Raw genomic sequence first — 19,269 nt, forward strand, 5'->3', positions numbered from 1 at the left:
CCAAACCATGGATATGTTGGACATCTGGACTGTGGATGGTGTTCAGTTGGATGCCCCCTCCGTGAGGATTGTTGGGGGAAAAAAGGTAACCTGTTCACCTTCATACTCCTCATCACTGGAGAAGGAGATAGGAGAAATGGCCTCATCTTGACTGAATTGTATTGGGGAGGTGTCAGTCCCGTATAATTCTTCCTCCTTCTCATGGTGCTGGCACTTTTCAGTGTGTTTTTGCGTGGCTGGCATAGTTGACTCCCTCGTTAGTGTTGATGCTGAGGTCTGATCTGTACAATTTTTCAGTGTGGATACAGTTGTTGGCGCCATCGGCACCGTTAATGTCCTTGAGACCATCAGTGCCTCAGCTACTATTGGTGTTGTCGACATAATTGGTGCCCAGCTTGGTGTGTGCCAGTGCTGTGCCGCCTCTTGACGCCACAGTCTGTCAGTGCCGATATTGTGGCGGTTACCGCCACTTCGCAGATTGTTACTTTTGACCAGTGGTTCCCAACCTGTGGCCCATGGGGGCTTTCAAAGTGGCCCACGGCTCCCCTCCTGCTAGCTGCAGAAGGGATCCGCTGCCTAAGGACCCAGGCGGAGCACATTTCCGTGGGGCTAAAAGACCAGTGCAGGCTCCTTGCTGCAGCCGAGGGGATGGGAGATCAGTGCTCCCCTCCCCCTGGCTGTAGCAGGGAGCATGGTAAAGCACTCTAACTAGGTCCATAGACGCTGGGGTCCCTTCTGGAGCCCGAGGGAGGGGAGATCAGTGCTCTCCTCCCCCAGCTCCAGCCGAGAGCAAAGTGCTCTGCCTGGGTCCCTAGGTGCTGAGGTCCCTGCTGGAACCATAGGGAAGGGAGCACTGATCTTCCATCCCCCTGGCTGCAGAAGGGAGCCACTGCCTAGGGATCCAGGTGGAGCACACGGGGCTACAGGAAACGTATGGTTTCTCTGCTGTAGCCGGGGAGACGGGAGATCAGCGTAGAGGCAGCCTTCTCGCCGAATTCCTTCCATCTGGCTGCAGTGGGGGTGAGGAGGGGACCTGCTGGCAGAGACTGGTGGCCCTTCAGGGTTGTAAAAATGATATCTGTGGCCCTTGAGCAAAAAAGGTTGGGAATCATTGGTTTTGTTGGTGCTGTCTTGGAATGGGGTTGTTTTGATTTATCTCTTGGCTCTTTACTGGAGGAGTGAGAGTCTTTCATTGCTGTGGTGGTCAGTGTACTGGAGGAACCTAAAGCCTCTTTGGTACCAGATCCTTTGTCTGTTCCTGGTTATCTTCTTCTCTTGGCATGTTCTGTCATTGGTGGAGTAGAGTGTCTTTTTCTGGTCTTTTCTTGTGAAGGGATGTTGCCTGGCTCTGGATTTCATCTTCTTGTATGGACGTATTTCTGGGCAATATGCCCTTCGCCTAGGCATCTGATGCACTCCGAGTGCCCATTAGAAGCAGGCATAGCGTCCCTGCATGAAGCACATCGTTTGAAGCTGGGAGAACCGGCATGATATTTCTATTAACTACGGAGTACGTCTGAGGGAATGTCTTTCTTTTTTTCTTTTCTTTTTTTTTAAACAGGGAAGGATTGAGGTAAAACTAATCTAAACTAAGGGTAAACTGACTAGCTTTATGGGGGAAAAACAGATTATTGAAGGTTTCTGAAACAAGCTGCGGGTTCCGGGTTGCATGTGCCGAAAAGGGTGCCAATGGTGCCATGAGTCGGGAATGGCACATGCATGACCTGAATGGGCACTGCTGACAAAATCTCCAATCAAGGACATGAGGACGCACTAACACCTGGAGTGGAGCACCCATAGGGACACTACTCGAAGATGAGAACCAAGTTTTCTTTTAATATAATTTTTGACATATTCTGGTCATGTTTCTTGTTAAAATATTAAGAATGGTAAGAACAAAATTTCTAGATATCATAACCACATGATCTTTTGCAGAGTGGGATTAGGATGTCAAACTCCAGGGACTTTATGCTGTCATTCTAGAGAGTTTGGCATGTTAAATCTCTGAGCTAAGAGGTTAAATACATTTAAGCATACAAAGAAATATAGAAAAATAGAAGACTTTACAGAATCTATTTATGTTTCTGAAGATAAAAAAATAAAATGCACTACAGTTCCCCAGTATACATATTATGTAAACTCAGACCTCATCTACACCGGCAATGGAGGTCAATGTAATGCCGTTTACATTGACCCCCTAAAGTATGTGACTCCACTGGCACGCAAGTTCTGTCGATTTAAAGCTCAGTAAAAGTTGACCTAATAAAACCACTTCTGCGTAGCGCTGAATTAGAATTCCATGGGTCAAATTTGTGTCAGCGTAGGAAGAGTGCAACGTAAATGACGCCATTGGCCTCCGGGAGGTATCCCATAATGCCCCATTGTGACCACTCTGGACATTCATGCTCTGCTGTGACGTGGCCATGTAAACAGGAAATAGCTCCTCCCCTCAAGCCCCGGGAAATTTTGAATTTCCATTTCCAGTTTAGACAGCGTGGAGAGAACTTTGTAGCTGAACTGCTCATGGTGACTGCATGGCCCAAACGCGCTCCAGCTTGGAGTTGACCAGAGGTCTTGGATCTCTTCGGTCTGTGGGGCGAAGAGACTGTTCAGCTCAGCTCCGAGCCATCAAAAGAAATTTAGATACATATGAGAAGGTATCTTGCGGCATGTTGGAGAAGGGGCACAACAGGGACACGCAGCAGTGCCATGTTAAGATCAAAGAGCTGAGGCAGGTTTATCAGAAAACTACGGAAGCTAACAGCTGTTCTGGCTCCTCGCCCAAAACATGCTGCTTTTACGAGGAGCTGCATGCAATTCTTGGTGGTGACCCCCACTACTGTGCCATCACCAGCATCGATACTTCCACAGAAGACCAGTCCAGGACGAATGAGGAGGACTCTGTGGATGAGGAGGATGAGGAGAGCAGGGTATCCATTCTCCATGAGAGCCAGGACCTGTTCGTTACCCCAGAGCAGTCCAGTCACATACAAGACATCAAGACTGATCGAGATGCAGGGAAAGGCATATCTGGTGAGCGTGTGCGGCAAATCTTTGTTTTGCGGTTATGCCCCAGTCTAGCTTCTTAAAAGGAGTTTGTGTTGTTGAGGGAGGGTCTTACTGTGTGGTGGCAAACTTCAGTGGAGGGCTACTTCCGGAACAGACTATTTATGTGCAGAGGTATGCTCTGAGAATCCTCTGTGGATCTCTCAAGGAAACTTTCATGAAGATAATCTGTTAACCTTTGCAGAACGTTTCTGGCAATGGCAGTATTATTTCTTCCACCCCAGGAGGATACTTTTCCTCGCCACTCTGCTATTAAATGAGCAAGCATCATAGCAGAACACAGCATAGCAGCATAAGGGCCAGGCCTGTACCCCGATGCTTGCAGCAAATCTTTCCTTTCTGCCTGCGTTACCCTCAGGAGACTGATATCACACACGGTCACCTAGGGAAGATGGTGCAAGTTTAAAGTACCCAACCAATACAGTCACTCCGTTTTATTCTTCTGCCATGGATGGGGTCTCTGGGCACCTCCTCAAGACTATTCCTAGTCCTACTGCAATGGGCACTATGGGTTGGGACCCTGGTGGTGCTATGGTTTCTGCTACTACAATTCACCCACAGTGTCCTCTAATCTGTTCTGTCCACCTCCGCCCAAACCGGTCTTTGGCATGTTACGGGGGAGTACGGTGTTCCCTCTCCTTGCTCAAGTGTAGATTGTGGATTTTAGTGCTAATGAAGCCTCTCTATAACAGATGTAGGGGCCCCTTGCTTACCATGTCTGTAACGCCAGTCCAACCTTTCCGAGATGTAGAGAATGGAATGCGGGTCTGGTTTAGTCTTGTGACCAAGAGGAGGAGTACTTTTTACATTGTAACATTTCCTTTACTACTTTGGGTCAGCTAACAATGGCAACTTTGTGCTTTGCTTATTTTACAGTAGTCGGCCTTTGGTCCCCCTTGCCGAACTCAACTGAAAGATGTCCCCAGATTAGGAAGCAGAAAAAAAGATGTGGGATGACATGTTCAGAGAACTAATGAACACCTCCGTGATTGCTGACACAGAGCTCAGAGCCTAGAGGATGTCCTTGTTTGAAAAACTAGACATGGTCATGGAACACAGAAGATCTGCATAGGAGCAAGAGTGTGATATGCAACAGGAGATCTTGCATATTATGAGGGATCAATCCGACATGCGGAGGTGTCTGGTAGACCAGGAAGAGCAGCAGCAGGACAGACTCCCTCTGCAGTCCCTCCAAAACACCTCACTGCCTTCCGCTTTATCATCAGCCCCCACCCCAGCAGTCTAGGAAGAGACTGAGCAGGGTGCAGTATGTGCTGCACTCCACACCAGTGAAGGCAAGCAGAAGGACATGACGGTGCCTTTAAGAACTGCATGCAACCACAGTTGCTTGCACAGGAACACTTTATAATGTTAAGTTATCCTCCTTTTCCCCCACTGAAACGGGTCACAAATAAAACTTTGTAGCATTAAAAACATCTGTCTTTATTCAGTCATAGCTTGGGTGAGGAGAGAAGGGGAGGGGGCCACTGCAGTGAGAGTGAGAGATGGGAAATAAAGGCACAGCATAGGCATACATTACTGCAGTTCATTGGAAAACCTGTTTTTCAATGATTCCTGAAGCTGAAGCACACCACGGTTGGCTCTGAGCGTAGTGCTGGAATCTGACTGATCAAAATTTGCAGCCAGCCTATCAACCTCCATGGCCCAACCCTGGGGGAACTCCCCCTCCCCTTCGTTTCACACAAATTATGGAGCACACAGCATGCAGATATAACTGATGGGATGTTCTTTTCACTGATGTCAAGCCTAGTAAACAGACATCTCCATCTGGCTTTTAAATGGCCAAATGCACATTCCACCACCATTCTGCACTTGCTGAGACTGTTATTGAAATGCTCCTTCTCACTGTCCAGGTGCCCGGTGTAGGGCTTCATTAGCCAAGGGAGCAAGGGGTAGGCAGGATCCCCCAAGATCACTATTGGCATTTCCACATCCCCAATGTTTATTTTTTCGTCAGGGAAGAAAGTACCCACCTGCATCTTATTAAACAGAACCGAATTCCTAAAGATGCGCGTCATGAACCTTTCCAGACCACCTCACATTGATGTTGATGAAACGTCCCATGATCCACAAGGGCCTACAACACCATTGAGAAATATCTCTTCCAGTTTATGTACTCTGTGGCAAGGTGGTCAGGTGCTAGGATAGGGATATGCGTGTCATCTATTGCCCCCCTACAGTTTGGGAACCCCATTGCAGCAAACTCGTCCACTATGTCCTGCACGTCTCACAAAGTCACTACCCTTCTTAGCAGAAACCTACTGATGGCCCTGCACACTCGCATCACAGCAGCTCCAACGGTGGATTTACCAACTCCAAATTGATTCCCAACTGACCAGTAGCAGTCTGGGATTGCCAGCTTCCACAGAGTGATGGCCACTCGCTTCTCCACTGTCAGAGCTGGTCTCAAGCAAGTATTCACATGCTTCAGGGCTGGGGACCACTCCGCGCAAAGTTCAAAGAAAGTGGCCTTTCGCATACAAAAGTTCTACATCACTGCTCATCATCCCACACCTTCATAACGATATGATCCCACCAATCCGTGCTTGTTTCCCGGGACCAGAACTGGTGCTCCACGGACTGAAGATGATGCATGACAGCCTGCAGCAAATGGAAATTGTTCTGCTCTATGGCTTGCAGCAGGTGGCCTCAGTAACATCGCTATTTTCTGTGCTGCAGCTCCTCTCTCGCCTTTGAAAATACTGCAGGATAAACCATGAGGTATTTGTGATGCTCACAATGATAGTGCAGAGCTGAGTGGGCTCCATGTCTCTCTGGCAATGGCATATGCGTGGCATAGAAAAACGGCGCAAAAAAGCATTTGCAGTTTGTTTGGGACAAGAAGGGAGGGGGAGGGAGCACGTCGCATCATGGGAGGATGACAAGCTTCCCAAAAGCCTCTGTGGCTAGTTGCACTATGGGATAGCTACCCATGGTGCACTGCTTTGAATGTTGACCCAAGTGCGGCGAGTGGGGACGCAAGAACCCAGCACAAGGAGCATGGTGTGATCACACTCCTGCGACTTCTAAAATTCGGTGGGTGAAAGTCGATTTAAAGTAAATCAACTTTAGTCTGTAGTGTAGACATACCCTCAATATAGGCATCTTCTTTTTAAATCTATATGTAAATGCTGAAGTTTAACTAGTCATTGAGCTAACTTTAATTCTTCCTTTGAACTTATATCCTCCTATCTATTCAAATAAACTTTTAGGGTAATCAGGGTCTCCACATAATTAAATTAGAAGCTGTGTTACAAGAAATCAAGATTAATACCCTTCAGAAATCGGACAACTTGAAATGGAACCCTGTATATGCAGAAATTGACAGCATCATTCCAAAACACTATAAAGCACTTACATGTAGAGGTTGTTCTGCTACCACTAACATTCTGTGTTCTGCATATTTCCGGACATATTCATAAACATTCTGAGGGGTGACTGGTATATTTACTCCATTGGAGATAAGTTCAACCTATGATGAAGTAGCAAAAGAGGAGAGAATTTAAAAGTAATATTTAAAAGGAGAAAAAAGCAACAGTTGATACTCTTGTTTTATTTCTATTACTGTATACAGTAAATATATTGTAGCATTATATAGCTTTTTAACTCCTCAAACAAGTTTTCAATGGGTTACTGGTTCGGACTATTACCATGAACAGAAGTTTTATATTTTAAAACCAGTCTACATGACGAGACTGATAATCTCTGTACTGCTGATTTGTCATTTAGATTATATACAGCCCATAAATATTAGAGGTGGGATATTCAAACATACGTAAGTGATTTAGGACAAATCCCACAGACTTCCAATGGGTCTTGTGCTCCTGACACTTATGCAGTTTAGAAAAATCTCACCCTAAATCTACAGTCGGGGGTTTGACAGGCTATGAACAAGAAACATTAAACTGTTAAGTCAAGTTCAGCTTGTACCTACCTGCCCGCCACCCTCCTCCTTGCACAGGTCTATTGCAAATGCTAAATCCATTGCTGCAAAAACAGCATCAGCATCAGTGCTCTGGGAGGCAAGGATAAGTTGCCGCAAGCTCTCATACATAACCGGATCAAAAAAAGCAAAGTCATGCCAGTTCACCTAAAATAAGGCAGATGTTTGAAATGTAGCATAGTTTTTATAAATATATTCAACATAATGAGATCTATAACTGACATGATATGTACACTAGCATAAGACACCTAAATAGCCATGTAGTGAGGCATTCACTCAAATGACAAAGAATGACAAAAAAAATAAGTTAAATAATTTCCATTCTCATCCTGATTTTTAGAGGTGCAGGAACATAACACCAGAACGAAGTACACTGGCAAAGCACAGAGAAGTTTGTAAAGCATTTGCCCATACTAAGAATGACTATAGATTTAGGCAACTGAACTCTTGGAATGTACCCCTTCCATAAATCAGCTTGGGTGAGAACAGACCTTGGTGGATTTTTCAGCAGGATCTGAAAGTGAGGTCACATGTCACCACTCCTTTCCTCATCCCCACTCTCCCTAAAACTCTGGAAGGAAGTTCACCTGCATCTTCGCAAAAAGGAAGAGCCTTCCCAGCATCTGTAAATTCCTTTAGGTGGAGAGAAGGTTATTTGTGCCCAATAGTCGCCTTTCTCACCCTCAACAAGCAGATTTTTTGAGCAGATCCCTGCCTTTTTTGCCACACTCTGGGGGCCTTTGCTCCCTCTGTCAATTATCGGGCAGGAAGGGAAGCTACTGGTTCCTTTACCATCTGTCTTTCCATCTAAGGCAGTACTCTGTGGTGCCCTCTAACCCAGGTACAGGGAATTTTGGTGCTTCTCATTTTCCCATGTCAGCACAGGTGCTCTCATGTTGCCCACTCCTCTGCTGTTGTCATGACTTATGAGGGAGCCCTACAAGGCTTTTCCAGATGATAGAGCAGGGAGCAAGACCTTCTATTTTGGAGAGTGGTTCTTGTGTGTCCATAATCTCTTGGCTCCTTTGTCACCATTCCCCAGCCCCATTTGTTAAAATCACATCTATCATGGACAATGACTGGCTCGGATGGCCTTTTTTTAAAAAAACAAAACAAAAGAAGGCCAGGGATAATGGAAACCTTTGTTCAGTTTGTTGCATCAGACACTGCATTTAGAGGCATATTGACAAAAGATGATTAAAGTGTGGTCTTGACCTAAACAGTGGATACATGGGCAATTGCTGGACTGCATTTAAATTTTATGTCTACACCTGAAGCAGAATTTAAAATCTGATTAAAGAATTCTCTCAATTGTTAAACAAAATATCTTTTTGTAAATTGTAACATAGAAAGTGCAAGAGAAAACTAATACTATAGACAGGTTTTTCAATTTCAGGAGCAGAAAAAAGAAGGAAGATCACAACCCTGTCCTTTTTTAAAAAATGATAGCATATTATATTATTGGAAACCCTCCTTCTCAGTCAATTCCTTAGCATTCACTGGACAAACTCAGTTTAACTGTAAGACAACCAAAAAAAATCAACTGTTTTAATTAAATGTAGTATTGTCAAACAAGCACAGTGTTAACATCAAAACATATACTTTGTAAAAAAAATTATTTGATTTTAAAAACTAAATCTTATGTAGTACTTAAAGGCAATTCAGATTTCTGTAATCAACTTACTTTTCTGCCCAGAAGAACTTTGATAACATGTCTGTTTAACGTGATGGGACATAGTTCATTCTGCAGCAAGCACAGCCCTAGAATTCTGAGAACAGAAAGAGTGCTGTTAGAAAATCACAAAAGGAAATTGTCAAAAAAAAGTGGGATTCAAGAGAGTTTCCTGAATATTTCAACAAGAAAACATAAAATAATGAACTCTGAAATTCAGGTTATAAAACTTCTTATTTAAAACTTCGCAATGCCAACATCCCCAAAAAGAAATCACTGTTTCTGAAATGATGCATGCAGTATTTCATCCAATGGGCAAAATTTTTCTGGGAAGCTTGGTTTAAAAAAAAAATCAGCTAGTTTTCCTCAAAGAACAGTCAGGGGTAAAGAAGGATCACTTCCTTAAAAATACCTGCTGCAACAGAATTCCACTCCTGGAGACTAAAAAACTCCATAGATATTTCTATGAAAGAAAATATCAAAAAAGAAACAATGCGAGATTATAAAAATACTGTCATTAAAAGAAAAAAAGCCAAACATTTTATTGAGGGGAGGGGGGAAAAAAAAAAGAAAAAGAAAAAGATAAAATAAGGCAGTTCCCAAAAATTAAAAAAAAAAAAAACCCACCAAGGACAGGACAATATAGGCAGAAATTGTTAGAGACAGTAAATTGAATTTTGAGGCCTGCCTTCAGGCCTATCAAACTTCATAAAGATATGAAGAGAACTCTATATAGCTGTCCTATAAATCTGTATGGAAAATTATGAGTTTGGCCATATAAGTAAATATCAATGACTGAATGAATCTTAAAGCTCTGGGTCCTGCAAGTTGTTACAATAAAAAACGCAGTCAGACAAACATTTAGACATGTCCTCTGGAATCAGGAAAATCTGCTGTGCTGGTGTGAAAACAATCAAGAAGTGAGTAGATTTTAAGGGTGTCATTCTTCTCCAGGCATACGCCTATGGATTTCCACAAATTCATTCTGAACAAAAGCCTCAGCAAAGCAATCCCGCATGTTCTTTTCATGATCACCTACTTCACAGACAGGTGCACTGAAGCACAAAGATTCTGATATACAGAGCCCATTAGCGCCAATGAGGTTCAAAAACAGTTATTCAACAGAACAGATGATGGGCACAAGCCTTGTTCTGAAGCACATGATGCCACAAAGGAACAGTGTCATCCAATGACAAATGTCAGAATCAAACTTCTGTCACATACGTTTTCAGTGGAACTGAAGCCATGTGGTAGTAAGACAACACCAGGCTCCATAATATATTCAGAACTCAAAGGTCACCTTTACTGTAGGAAATGGTGTAATTGGAGGACTTCTATCCTATCCTATAGTTAGGGCCTTACCAAATTCATGGCTGTAAAAAACACACCATGGACATGAAATCAGACTTCTCCTGTGAAATTTAGCTATTGAAGGAGTGAGGGAGGGGCAGGCTGGGGGAGGTACGGGACTTCCTCTTCCCCTGCATGGCTGCTCTCAGGAAGGAGATCAGACCCATCTCCAGATATCTCCCGTCTGCAGGAAGCAAAACTCTGAAGTCAGTGCAGAAGTGAGGGTGGCAATCCCACGAGTCCCCTACAACAGCTTTGCAATCCCACACAAACCCCTTTTGGGTCAGGACCCCCATGGTTACAATACCATAACATTTCAGATGTAAACATCTGAAAATGTGAAATTGACTAATTTTAAAACCCTCTGGCCATAAAATTGACCAAAATGGACTGTGAATTTGAAAGGGCCCTACCTATTATAGGTTTTCTGCCCTCATCAACACCACCTTCTAGTAGTGTATTAGGCAACATGACTAAATTCTGTCATATGTGATTTAGTCTCCTCCTCCCATCCACGCCACAGGGGAGAACTGTGTGTGCAGTGCAGTTTTTTTGTTTAACATACTACACATTTCTGTCAAAGAAGACAAGGTCAAAGAAGAGCACCTAGCATTGGAGTGAAATGTGGTGAGGTTTGCGATGGTCCTTAGTTTGAGACAGAGTTCATTCCACAGTTTGAGACTAGCCTGTGAAAAAGTTGTGTCTCCTGCACAGACAAGCATTATGCCTATGGTAGAATGTTCCACTGTGACAGGGACGTGGAGTTGTTGACCATGGTCCTCATCCTGTAGCTTTAGGTGGTCGTCTTACATATTTTGGGCCCAGACCACTAAGCTCCTTGAAGTGAAGGACTGAGACCTTGAACTTTACTCAATAGTCTTTGGAAAGTCAATGAATAGAGCAGAATCAAGGTCTGATGGACTCACAGTAGCCAGCATTGCTGAGGAATACACCGCAGAGTTCTGCATAATTGGAAAAACTCCAAGGACTGATGCCTTCATGCCCATGTATACTGCACTGCTATCATCAAGACAGGAGGTGCTAAAGACATGTATAACAGGACCCTTGAGAACTTGCCTTGAGAAGTCTAAGGAAGTGAAACGTCTTTGGAGTGAGTTGAGTTCTACTTGATACACACCTTGTTTTCTTGGGAAGAGAAGGCCTTGTTTTTCAAGTCAGTGCCCAAAAACACGAGGAGGGTCCTGGAGTCCATCTACACCAAAGTACTAGAACTAGCTAGTTGTTTTGAGAGTATGGAAACACATCTTGACAGCCTATTCTGCAAGATCTTTGTCAACATGGACAATACTGACAGTTATGATGTCCAGCAAGGATGTTCAACTATTTGAGGAGCATTTGCCTTTAAGATGTTCTGGGCAGACTTTGTATTATACTATGAAAACTGTGGGGGAAAACCAGGAATGATTTCAGGGACTCATACTTTTGAACTTAAGAGCCCATAGTGACATCTGGACACAGATATTAAAGCCAAGACAGTTACTGTCTACACTGCTGGTTGTGCATGTCCAAGTTAGACAATGTGGCACTTTAGGCTCCTGCTTCTTTGACATACTTGAAAATAAAAAAGGGGCAGGGAAAACAAAAAGCACAAAGATACAAGTTTTAGCTTACGAAATCAGCAAAACAGTTGCCTTTGACAGAAAGTTTACCTCCTCAGAGACCAGGGTGTCATGAGACTTGACATGCCAATGATGCAATAAATCTGATGCTAATAAAATTCTCTCTCTCACGCATGCACACAGGGGCACTAGTGCAAATTTTAACAAGCTTGTCAAGATTTTAATAGACTGAGTTGTTCAAGGTCCCCCACATGATTTCATGCTAGGAGTATAAACTCAAGAACAAGAAACTATTGCAGCTTTTATCTTTGGAGAAATACAAACTATCAAAATATATGCAATGCTAAGAGAACGTAAGTCTAGCAAACTAGCTCAATATTGTACCTGCCAATGTTTCTGAAACAATTCAACCTTGCCTCTGTATTTTTGCCAGGTCTTGGTGTATAAAAACCACGTTTCCCAGGTTGGTAGAACAGTGGTGCATTATCATCCCCATCATCTGTATCATCTAATTCCATGTCCACCACACTGCGACTGGAGCCATGTCGCTTTCTATTTTCCTAGTATAAAAAGATTAAGAAGATATTTTAGCATCCCAGTTAAAAATCAAACATTTATCCTAATTTTTGTTACTCGCCGACTACTGAAACCTGTTCACTACTGGACCCAAGATTTTTAAGTCTCTCTAGTTCAAAAGACTGGGAATATTTGGTAATGTTGAATTTTTAAATAATTAAGCAGTTACTTTATTTTCAAAATAAAGTAATTAAAGAAGCAGATCCTTTCAGCAAAGAATCAGTAAAAAAAAACCTCATTTTATGTGACGAGAAGATAATTCACGCAAAATGGTAGGTCATCTAGAGGTTATTACATGACATTTATTTTAAACTCATGCATCTTTTTATGGCAAGTCAATATAACTGGATCTTAAATATTTTTCAGTTCACATGTGAACCCGATACAGAACAGAACTCTTACCTGTACCTTATCTGAGGAGTCTAGCAACCCAAGATCCAGAATACTGTCAGCTCCATTTTCCCTGGGGGAGGCAAAGGGAGAAGAGGCAAGCTAAGATTTAATTTACCACTATCAATTAATAGTCACATTCTGAACGGAACTAGGAAAGTTATATGTTTTAAATGACAGGTCAAAATAATAAAAACACAGATATGATTCTGAAAACATAATTTAGTAAAGAAAAATTTGAAAGGAACAAGACTGCCAATTCTTTATTATGCACTTATACAGTTGAGTTTCCTCAACCAATCTCTGCAGCTGGATAGGAGGAACACTAAGCCATTTTAACTAAGTTCTGAAAACAAAATTGCGCAAAGTCCAGTTTTCTTGCCAATTTGGTTTTAAAGCAAAACACAAACAAGAATATCATATTATTATTTATATTACAGTGGAACCTAGAGGCTTATCCAAGATAATGGCCCCATTGTTCATACACAATGTAAGAAGTAGCCCTTGCCTCAGAGTTTACAATCTAAATATACATGTCAGACAGTGTGGAGAAAAGAAAGAACTTTCTTATTTTCCAGAGACTTAGAGTATGGAGATTAAGTGACTTGCCCAAGGCAAAGAGAACATGTGTGCTAGAGCAGGGAACTGAACCCAGACCTGCTGGGTCCCAGATAGCTGTTGTAACCACAAGACCAGCCTTCCTCTTTTATCTGAATTCTTATTTAATCTTTTACCTTCCATGTGCAATAATGAGTTCCATAGCCTCATCAACTCTTGCTCTAAGGGAATCTTCGCTTGCTAGCAATAGAAGCAGTTGAGCAGGGGACAACTCCAGTAGCATACCTGTGATTTTACTTGCAAATGCCTGGAAATAAGAGTTCAAGATCTTACTGTACCATCATTCCTTCAATGCATTCACTCTCAAATATAATTGTATGGAAGTCTTCATATCTTAATACATCCAAGATTAAAAACTAATTCAGTAAATCAAATGACAAGTTGTAGAAATACAAACAGAAAGTCACAAAAGAGATACAAAAATACCCTTATAGAATTCAACTATTTTAATAAATCATACATTTCACAAGCGAAGGATAAAAAAAGAAATCTTGAATGAAAGATACCCTTAGCAACAACAACAGACTTAAATGTACTGCACAGATTGGTCTTACTGGTTGCATTGCTTGTACACGAGGGTAAAGCCTTTCTCCAAGGGCCTGTCGATGTGCAGGAAGAGGATCAGGATCATCACTAGGATTTCCTTCTGATGCTGGTCTAAAGGGTCTTGTGTCAATGGAAAGTTGTCTTCTAAAATCCCTTTAAAAATGACAGTTTGCATCCCACTTGGTTTATATTTTGTGAAACTTGATAAGATTATGTTAGTTGCAAAGGAAACATATGAAGCTCTTGGATAATATCATTTATGTACAGATAAATAGTAAGAGTCAGTTTGTGCAATTGTAGCATTCCATTTAGTTAGCTGAATATAAAGGTTTGGGAAAGGAACAGAGTTGAATTCTGTCAATCTTTTGGGGGAAACAGGTAGACAACCCACCAAGTAACAATGATGTTGTTTCTACAGCATTTCTTGTCTTGGCTACACAGCAAGTGTTGCTACTGCAACAACTGTAGTTGAACAGTCTCGTGACACTGAAATAGGCATATCATTAGAGCATGTATTTCTATACCAAATCTCAAAAAAAGAATTTGGAAATTATTCAAAGTAAATGCTCTCCTATCTTGAAAGAGAGACGCATAGTATCCTCTCAGTTTGAAGAAAGGAGAGTTTGATTTATTTCATAAAATATTCACAAGCAGGACATAATTACAGATAAATCACGTACCTATCCCTGTCTCTCCGAGAACCAGCTCGTAAGCCACTACTCCTTCTCATTTCCCTTTCTCGTTCCCTCTCCCGATCTCTCTCCCCTCTATTTCGCAATCTCTGCATCAGACCTGAAGAGGAAAAAAATGTTTTAAACTTTTCATACTTATATAATACATCTGTACTTCAAACTCTTTATTGCATTGCTTGTGCAGGAAAAGAGCATAATTTTAGTGGACTTGGATGGCTTAGCAGGTAACAATGAGATTCAAAACTTCAACTCAATCATTGGTTTGAAGTTCAGCCCAACTTAAAAAAGGGACCTTGGTGTTACCATCTAGTTTATCTTACAACTTCTGAAATCTTCTGCCAGGTGTAAGCTTTCAAATACTAAGGATGTGTTTTCTATATCTCAGATTAGGTGATCAAGCTGTTTCAAATGGTGGCTTCTTGATGACATGTTAATCACTATTATATGTGTTCTAAGAAAACTTAGAAATATTGGGGTTAGGCAGAGACAGTGCTTGTGCGGATGGAAGAAGAGAAGAAGTGATACTTTATTCAGACTTTGTACACAAAGCAGTGAGATGTTTCTGCTTAAGAGATCAATAAATTTTGTGTGTGGACTTAACTGATTCCTAATGACCTCTTAAACACATAACTGATAAATGGAGAAAATTTATACATTCAGATCGAATGTAGATCTCTCTACACAAATGCCAACTAAAATGATCTGAGCAGAGGTTCCAAGAGTGACTGTGGGGAAACAGAGCCTTTCTTCCTTTACCCTGGCCCCCAAACAGTGTGCAGGTGAGGAACAACTGTATAGTGACTCCAATGCCACTACTGGAAGTCCATGGACTTTAGTATTAGAGTCTGTGGATCCCCACAGTGATGTAGTCCACTCCTCTGCGCTGCTCCAGCCACACCAAACTGTCCAAGTAAAGTTGCCATGCAACCTGCTCCCACACAGCAAACCCACATTAGTTCCATTATATTTAGGATCTTTCACCTTAGGTATGAGGGTAAGCATGTAGAGTTATTTTAATCTTCCTGAAGACTCAGCACTGCACCAGCACATGTTCAGAATCGCTAAACAATTGCAAGAACTAGACATTCTCCCCCTCCCCAACCCAAATAAAAAAAATTAGTTTCTACAGAAAATGAACTTAAATTTCCACAAGACAAGTGCTGGTATAGCATATCGCTTCACTCTGATCTCAAGGACGAAATGGGACTGGATGGGATGGTTGTGGGTTATAGAGCCTTTCACCTTTCGGCTGTCTGTTCATCCGTTCTGGCACTGTCCAAATATAGTAGATACTCATGGCTAGTTTATGTTCTAAGTGAGGCGAGTCGATGGTTTTGATTTAATTCTAAGTGGACAAAAGGCTAGCTCACAAAAAATACTCAATCAGCCTCCCTTTTTGGCAATTTTGGCCAAAAAAACAAGAATTGAATTGATATATCCTTTCAGCTTGGAGGAAATCCCTTCAGGCACATTTCCAGGACATTGTGGGGAGACCTTATAGCCACTAGACATTTAGCTGTCTTTCTGGTTTTACTAATGTATATTAGAAATTTTAGCTCCCAGCTAGCATAACAGAGTTAATATAGTTAATACTCCAAAATGAAATGCATGTCCAAAGTTATCATTAATGGTAGCCATGAAAGACCTTCTCTATGGTACTTACTTGTATGGGTGCCCTTATTGGCATTCTGGATGCAATCTAGGTTTGGTAGTTTCTCATTTGATAAAAAAGCCTGTGCAATGGCAGTATAGAAGCTTCGTGCCACACCACTGCCTTCTCCTGGTTCATCTTTAAATGTAACTTTTACTCTGTGCACAGCCATTGGAGTTGTAGCACATCTGCGACCGAAATGATTGTTGAGCTGCCTCATCGTCTGCTGTATTAAAAGATCTCTATCTCGATCAACCTAGCAAATACACAGGCAAAATTAAGTGTTTATCCTTCTGTAGTGATCACCAGAGCAACAGAACAAATATTAATTTCAGCTTCAAATGCTATTTCAAGAGGATTTTTAGTATTTTTGAGTAGAAGTTCCCTGAAACATGACTGGAAGGAGTAACTAGATGGAGGAATCCATAACACTACACAGTAATGGCAATGCAGTACCATCCAATCCACTGGAGTCCCCACCTTGAAAAGTGTTCCAAAATGTTGGCTCCAGAGTTTGAAACACAACTTACTGTATCAAATTACTAAAACACAGATATTGTAATGTGTGTTAATATAATTTTATATTCTGTTGTTCAAGGTTTATGCTTTCACTGCATTCTACTTTTAATTAGGTTATAAATCAGGAAAATAAAACTAATTTTTTACCTCCAATGTTAAATCCCTGGATTGCTGGTTTCTAAGTTTTTCCATTTCTCTGCGGAATTTTGATTCTTTTACTTCAAAGCCACCTAATTCAGTCAAAATCTTAAAAAAAACCAAAATAATAAAATTAGCTGTAGAATTTAATTACACAAAATATGGTGTTCAAAACAGAAAATACATACCGATCCAGGCTCTGCTCCAACATCTTCCATGAACACTCTGCCAAATAGCTCTAAAGAAAGGCGCCAGCGTCCTAGCAACATATCATGAGAAATAACCATTCCCATGAAACTACACTGAGGCCTGGCAGAACAGGGGGGGGGGAAAAAATACCAAAAAAACTTTTAATACTTAAAAAATGTAAACACTAAGTTAAACCTCTGATATTATTCAGCTGTATATTTCTACTTTTGTTTAACTACTGCAGTCAAAATAATTCCCTGATTTTCTAGTACCTAGAACTAGGAGCTTCAGAACTGCTCATGCTCTGGTTTGAATGGAAAGCTTAAATGTAGAGGTTTAGATATCAAACATGAAATCCTTCATTGTAAGATCTGGACAAAATTTAAACTTCAAGCGGCACTGTAAATTATTAATGACAATCACCACATATAAAATAGGAGTTTTAAGTGGTAATAACAGAAAGCTACAATAAGGAATATGATTTTATTGTAAGAACTCCTGAAAAATACAGCTCAGATATCAGCTAGCATGCAATTTATGGCATATATCCTAGTTAAGTAATACATAGGAAACAGAGCAGATAAGTTTTCACTAATCACTATTCATCACACAAAGCTGGCAAAAGATACTTCAAAGCTTGCCCAATTAAATAAAAGTCTGTGCCTACCGTGTTGGTAATTACCATTTATTTATTTTTTTAAATAACGAAGGGGCAAGTAGCTGTCCATTTTATGCCCAATTTTCAAATGCTAACTTCTCCAAAGAGACACCACTCTTCCTGAAATTTTGCATGCTGCATCTCATCTCAGAATATACTTTTTCAGGAAGTTGTGTAAAAGTCAAGAGTTTTTAAAGTCACACTTATGAAAGTTGAGCTTAGTTTACTTCCTAAAACTTATTCTAACGCTTTTCCCATTTTGAAGGTGTGTATGTGCGATGAGTGAGAAGTGTTAGAAACTAAGTTTAAGTGCAAAAAGAGCATCATTTAAAAAAAATATGTACAGCTATGTAAAAAATGACCTTGACTCCAGCTGCTGAGCTGAGCCAGAAGCAACTGTGCTGTGCGCAGTGAAAATGGAGAGAGGGCATATGAAGGGATGACATGAAAACATAATTTCAAATTTATGAATGCATGTTTTAGGAGAGGAGGTCGACAAAAGGGGTCATATGTAGGGAGACAAAAATTGATGAGTCATAGGAAAATGAAGGGGAAACAACAGGATTCTCAAACTGGGGGTCATGACCAGTCAGGGGGTCGTGAACTGCCAGCCCCCATGCATGCTGATAAGGATGGCGTGCCATGGCATGGGAGGGATCATCATTTTTGCAGGGGGTTGTCACAATAAAACATTTTCAAAGGGGGGCCCAGCAAAAAAAAGTTTGAGAACCCCTGGGATAGCAGAACTATAGAGAACGAAAACACAAAAGAGGGCATGGAAGTGGATGCAGGAAAAGAGGGATATTACAGGATGCATATGCAGGGAATCTATCTTATTTGCCAACCCAACTTAACCTTATGGCACCCAAAACAACTACACAAATAATGTATTAACAAAAACTTAACTATTTCCTAATCGAGGATAAGGTGTGCATCAATGGAGTCTTATCACTTAGGCCTGGTTTACACGGCTGCCGGCAGTTGGTGGGAGACACGCAAGCTACATTATGTGGCCTGCGTATCTTCCGTCGATGCAGCCTTACTCCTTTTGGGGAGGTGGATTACCACCATCAGCCAGAGAGCCCATCTAGGATCAATTGAGCGGGTCTCCACAAACTGCTCAATCGATCTCATGGCATCAATCGCTGCAGAGCTGGCAGCGTAGACATAGCCTCTGAAAATGCATTATGCCTTCCAAGTAATTCTTCTACTTCAAAAACATAAAAGTCTAGAGTTGAACCACTTTACTCATGCCATATAGTCCTCCTTTACTTTCTATCCTGCTATGCAAGTAACTTCTCCCTACCCAGTCTCAGCAATGCCCCCTTTGCATATATACATAAAATTAAGATTACTAAGGGATTGGAAAACACCCTTTCTGTATGACAGGATATATTTCCAAGATTCTTTAAAATACAGTATGTTACTATTACGCATTATAAACAGTAAAAATGTTCGCTGGTAAACATACCAATCAGCCATGTCTATATATATTTAAACATATATTCACCCTATCTCATACTTCCAAGGATAATGTTTACCTGTGCATTCATATAAATATTACTCAAACATAAAATGTATGGGGCTCTGATCTATGCTAATGAATCCTGTGAATTATTTAGTTATGAAATATTTAGCTTTAAGTTGCATATTAATTCTT

The 19,269-nt window shown here is 41.4% G+C and overlaps 1 protein-coding gene across 5 annotated transcripts in view; it reads right to left on the reverse strand.

Annotated features, from left to right (window-relative positions):
• The window catches only part of UBR5 (ubiquitin protein ligase E3 component n-recognin 5), a 156,442-nt gene that overhangs the window by 11,077 nt on the left and 126,096 nt on the right, over positions 1 to 19,269 (reverse strand). For all 5 annotated transcript variants that reach the window (XM_067537338.1, XM_067537335.1, XM_067537337.1 and 2 more), the window contains 11 exons: positions 16,951 to 17,071; positions 16,772 to 16,870; positions 16,118 to 16,361; positions 14,443 to 14,554; positions 13,771 to 13,915; positions 13,333 to 13,463; positions 12,611 to 12,671; positions 12,017 to 12,192; positions 8,715 to 8,799; positions 7,022 to 7,177; positions 6,446 to 6,559 (listed from right to left, as the gene is read on the reverse strand). In XM_067537338.1, coding sequence (XP_067393439.1) covers positions 6,446 to 6,559; positions 7,022 to 7,177; positions 8,715 to 8,799; positions 12,017 to 12,192; positions 12,611 to 12,671; positions 13,333 to 13,463; positions 13,771 to 13,915; positions 14,443 to 14,554; positions 16,118 to 16,361; positions 16,772 to 16,870; positions 16,951 to 17,071 — 1,444 coding nt within the window. The remainder of the gene's footprint in view (positions 1 to 6,445; positions 6,560 to 7,021; positions 7,178 to 8,714; positions 8,800 to 12,016; positions 12,193 to 12,610; positions 12,672 to 13,332; positions 13,464 to 13,770; positions 13,916 to 14,442; positions 14,555 to 16,117; positions 16,362 to 16,771; positions 16,871 to 16,950; positions 17,072 to 19,269) is intronic.

This window comes from Emydura macquarii, unplaced genomic scaffold (genome assembly GCF_026122565.2).
Source record: "Emydura macquarii macquarii isolate MOO-44397 ecotype Brisbane River unplaced genomic scaffold, CSIRO-AGI_Emac_v2 contig_383, whole genome shotgun sequence".
In the NCBI taxonomy this organism is placed as follows: Eukaryota; Metazoa; Chordata; order Testudines; family Chelidae; genus Emydura; species Emydura macquarii.